Source organism: Microtus ochrogaster, chromosome 16, assembly GCF_000317375.1.
Source record: "Microtus ochrogaster isolate Prairie Vole_2 chromosome 16, MicOch1.0, whole genome shotgun sequence".
In the NCBI taxonomy this organism is placed as follows: domain Eukaryota; kingdom Metazoa; phylum Chordata; class Mammalia; order Rodentia; family Cricetidae; genus Microtus; species Microtus ochrogaster.
In genome coordinates this window covers 2,102,286-2,106,426 of record NC_022018.1, presented here as the reverse complement: position 1 = coordinate 2,106,426, position 4,141 = coordinate 2,102,286, and the positions used below count along the sequence as shown (strand labels likewise).

Below are 4,141 nucleotides of genomic sequence, written 5' to 3'. Positions count from 1 at the left end.
CCAGCCCCAGAGACCTGTGTCCTCCAGATGGGTCCCACCTGCCTGTTTCCATTGCCACAGAAATAGTTTTACCACTGGGCATGTTCAACAAGTGAACCTATGTGGGACATTTCAAATTTAACCTATAACAGAAAAATCTGCAGGAACTGTGATCTTCCAGCTGGGTCGTAAGAGATGAGAAAGGTTTTGTATAGGAAATAATAATTCTAATTAGAGGGATCAGCATGCATAGACACGGAACCTCCAAGGCACAGTCTGGAAACACATAAAGTAGAGCATCAGCAGCACAGTGAGAAACCGAGAGGGCTAGTTGCTGCAGAGTGCAGACTGTAAGGACTTTTATGTCGTGTTCAGGTGTTAGAATGTACCTTGTTAGCCTGTTAAACAATGAAAGATCAAGGTTAAGTTTCAAGTCATATGACTTATCTGACTTAATTATTATTATTTGTTTTATTTTTAAGAAAACTTTCATCTGGGAGGAGAATAAAGGAAGGAGAAGTCACTTAGGAAATGGTTGTAATAGTCAGCCGAGACATTATAAGGTCCCAAGTGAAGTATGAATGTTCAGGATAAAGGTGAATGGCCAGATTAGAGAACTGATATCTGTCGTAGTCACTGTTCTATTGCTGTAAAGAGATACCATACCAAGACAACTCTTATAGAAGAAAACATTCAATAAAACTATAAGCTTGCTTACAGTTTCAGAGGGTTGGTCCATTATCATCATGGTGGGAAGCAGACAGGCATGGCTGGAGCTGAGAGCTTTACATCCTGGTTCCTAGGCAGCAGACAGAGAGAAGACAGGCGGACATTGGGCCGGCATGGACTTTTGAAACTTCAAAGCCTACCCCCCAGTGGCACACCTCTTCTAACAAGATCACAACTACTCCAACAAGGGCATACTTTGTATTCCTTCCCAAACAATCCCACCATTTGGGGTCCAAGCTTTAAATATATGAGCCTATGGGGGCCATTATCACTCAGACCCCCATGGTATCACAGAAACATTTGTCTGATTTAATGACCGATAGGAAGTCAGTTGTGGCCATTCAGCTTTCAGGGCCATGATGTCCTGGGATGTCACACTTACTGGCTGAGCTGAGGAATGAAGGAGGAAAAATATCACTAAGCCAATAGCCTCTCCAACATAGGACCCAGTTAAGGCTCACATTTGGAAGCAGTTACTTAGTGATGACCACATTGTGTCCTGTGTTCCATTGTAATAAAAGACAGCAAATAATAGAAAGAAAATGCTAATCTCACTGAACAGAAGCCCAAGGTCCAACAGTGCTGTGGCTTTCTCTAACCCGCAGATCCAGAACGAGGAGAGCGTGGTGCTTTTTCTGGTCTCCTGGACTGTGACTGAGATCACTCGCTATTCCTTCTACACTTTCCGTCTTCTCGACCACTTGCCGCACTTCATTAAATGGGCCAGGTGGCAGCGTCTTGCCTTGAGTTCCCACGCCCCATGCATGCTGCCTTGGTGTTGCTGAGCTAACCCTGGAGAGTTACTGTTGGCGTCACAGCGCCATGATGCCAGAATGCTGCCGTAATGGTCATAGGCAAATAACACCATAATACATTTTATGTAAAAACACCTCCCAACTAATCGTATCCTTAGTAATCTCAGATAGCCATTTATTGTTTTGGAAAGTATCATATCTATTTTGGGAATCATATTAAATAAAATTTACTCAAAATGTAGCTAACTGATTGCTCTAAACTATTATTATGTGAAGATGTATTTTTTTTATTTGTAATTCTATATGTACTTGTGTATCTGTGTGAGTTCAGGTGCCCTCAGAGGCCAGAGGTGTCCCCTGGAGCTGTAGTTACAGGTGTTTGTGAGCCCCCTGATGTAGGTGCTAGGAACCAAACTCTGGTCCTCCTCAAAGGCAGCAAGCACCCTAACTGTTGAAGCAGCCCCTCCTTTGCACATTTTTCAATCAGTATGAGTGAGGGTCAGTCTAACACTTCACCTCCAGTACCTGGAACTGCCACACAGTGTTCCACGGTGACTGAACAGTGGGACATCTCTACTGATAGGCTTCAGATCCTTCCCAGCTCTGATAAGTAATGCCACAAGATATTAGAGACAATACATATCTCTTATTTCAGTTTTTAAAAAGCTGATATTTAAGTCCAGGTGGTGGCACATGCCCTTTATCCTAGTACTTGGGAAGTGGAGGCAGGTGGGTTTCTGTGAGTTCAAAGCCATCCTGGTCAAACTAGGGAGTCCCCAGCCTGCCAGCACTACCTGTCTTAAAAACAAAACAACCTCTGATATTTGTGTTAACGCATGCTTAGGTAGCTAGCTGCTTCCATACTTGCTCTAGGTCCCCGTGTATTATAGCCTAACATTTTCTTAGATAATTACCTTTTTAAAAAACAACTCATGTATTGGGGCTGGAGAGATGATTCAGGGCTTAAGAGCATTGACTGCACACCGGAGGACCCGGGTTCAATTGCCGACACCCATTGGCAACTCATAACTGTCTGTAACTCTGAGATCTTAACACCCTTATACAGACATTTATGCATACAGACAAAACACCAGTGCACATTAAAAAAATAAATAAAACTCATGTGATAGTCATACTTAATGATAATAAATTAGAATATATAGAGACTATACTTTCAGGGATCATTTCTATAGTACATTTCTAGAATATATAAATAAATGCCAAAGAAGGAAAGAAAATTTAAAAAAATTTTTCATAATCCCCATCACACAGGAGTGCCATGGTTGATTGTTTTTTTTTTGAGACTCTTAGACTTTTAAAATATTCCCGGCTCCTTTCATTTGTGCCTTCTCCTTTCACATACATTAAAATCCTCTAAAATTCTGTCTTTATTCATCCTTTGTTTTAAGAAGGTTCCAGCATTATGCGTTAGGTTCATTTTATTCTTGTTCTACGTGAAAATATATTCCCTTGGAAGGATTAGGCCTTTGAAGAGGTTTGCAGCCTTGCGTGCAGTTGGGCCTAATCTTAGAGTGCATGTCAGGACCATTTCCGTGGTAGTCTTTGGAGCCCCTGGCTATTCTAAACCTACTAACTCAGCACACTGTCCCTGTTCATGAGTTGTGTTTGCAGAGTTTGCTCGAAGAAGGTAAGTGTACACTGCATGTTTGCATAGGTAAGGACCGTTAGTGTTTAGTGTCTTAGGTCTCTTGTTTGGATTGTATTTGCATGTTATGAATTTCTAGAAAAGTACAGAACTCTTCTAATTCATGTTTCAACTTTCTGTGTTGCAAACATCTGTCATTTCATTACTGTTAAGGGTTTAGTATCTGGGCATGGCAGTGTATACCAATAGAGTGTGCTCTTGCGAAGAAGAGCAGGAAGATTGGAAGTTCAGGGCCCGCCTCTACTGCATAGTGAGTTCAAAGCTGAGACTGCACTATGGGAGACCATTTAAAACAATAGCAACAACAAAAGGTTTTACATGAAATCGCTTAACATTGAAATATGTGTCCTCATGTATGTACCAATTAATTATAATCATCAATGATATTTGTTAAGACAGAGTGTTACTGTGACTCCCTGGATGGTTTAGAGTTTACTGTGTAGACCAGGCTAGCCTTGAATTTATAGAGATCTGCCTGCCTTTGCCTCCTGAATTGCTGGGATTAAAGGTATGTGCTACCACACCAACCAATAATCATCGATAGTTATGTTTCATGTCTAAACACTCTTGAAAATTACAACTATCTAAATATATTTTGCAACTTTATTAGACAGCCTAAAATAATATTCAATTTCAGTTCAAATGTGGAAGCTTTGATCCTCAAATAAAACTTCACTTTAGAAATAACTTTCTATTTATAGTTTGACCTGCTATCATGATTGACTACCTTGATTCTATTTATGAGTTGAAAGTGTTCCTGAATAATGTTGTGTTGGGTTATGATTTCATACTGATTTCTATTTTAATTTCTGACGTACATTTTCTCTAATGGGAACTTTGGGGATAGCAAGGCATCACAGTTAGTGCAAGTAAGGTAAAATAAATTACAGTTTATTCCCATTTCGTGAATTTTCACTGACCTTAAAGGGTTTCAACTATTTTTAAATTTTATTTGTTTAATTTAAGAGTGAGTGATGCACACCTTTAATCCCAGCATTTAGGAGGAAGAGGA

The 4,141-nt window shown here is 40.2% G+C and overlaps 1 protein-coding gene and 1 pseudogene across 1 annotated transcript in view; both read left to right on the top strand.

Annotated features, from left to right (window-relative positions):
• The window catches only part of Hacd1 (3-hydroxyacyl-CoA dehydratase 1), a 25,915-nt gene that overhangs the window by 14,653 nt on the left and 7,121 nt on the right, over positions 1 to 4,141 (top strand). Inside the window, exon 5 of the mRNA XM_005354636.3 lies at positions 1,314 to 1,435. Coding sequence (XP_005354693.2) covers positions 1,314 to 1,435 — 122 coding nt within the window. The remainder of the gene's footprint in view (positions 1 to 1,313; positions 1,436 to 4,141) is intronic.
• Positions 2,626 to 2,702, top strand: LOC113456895 (annotated as a pseudogene).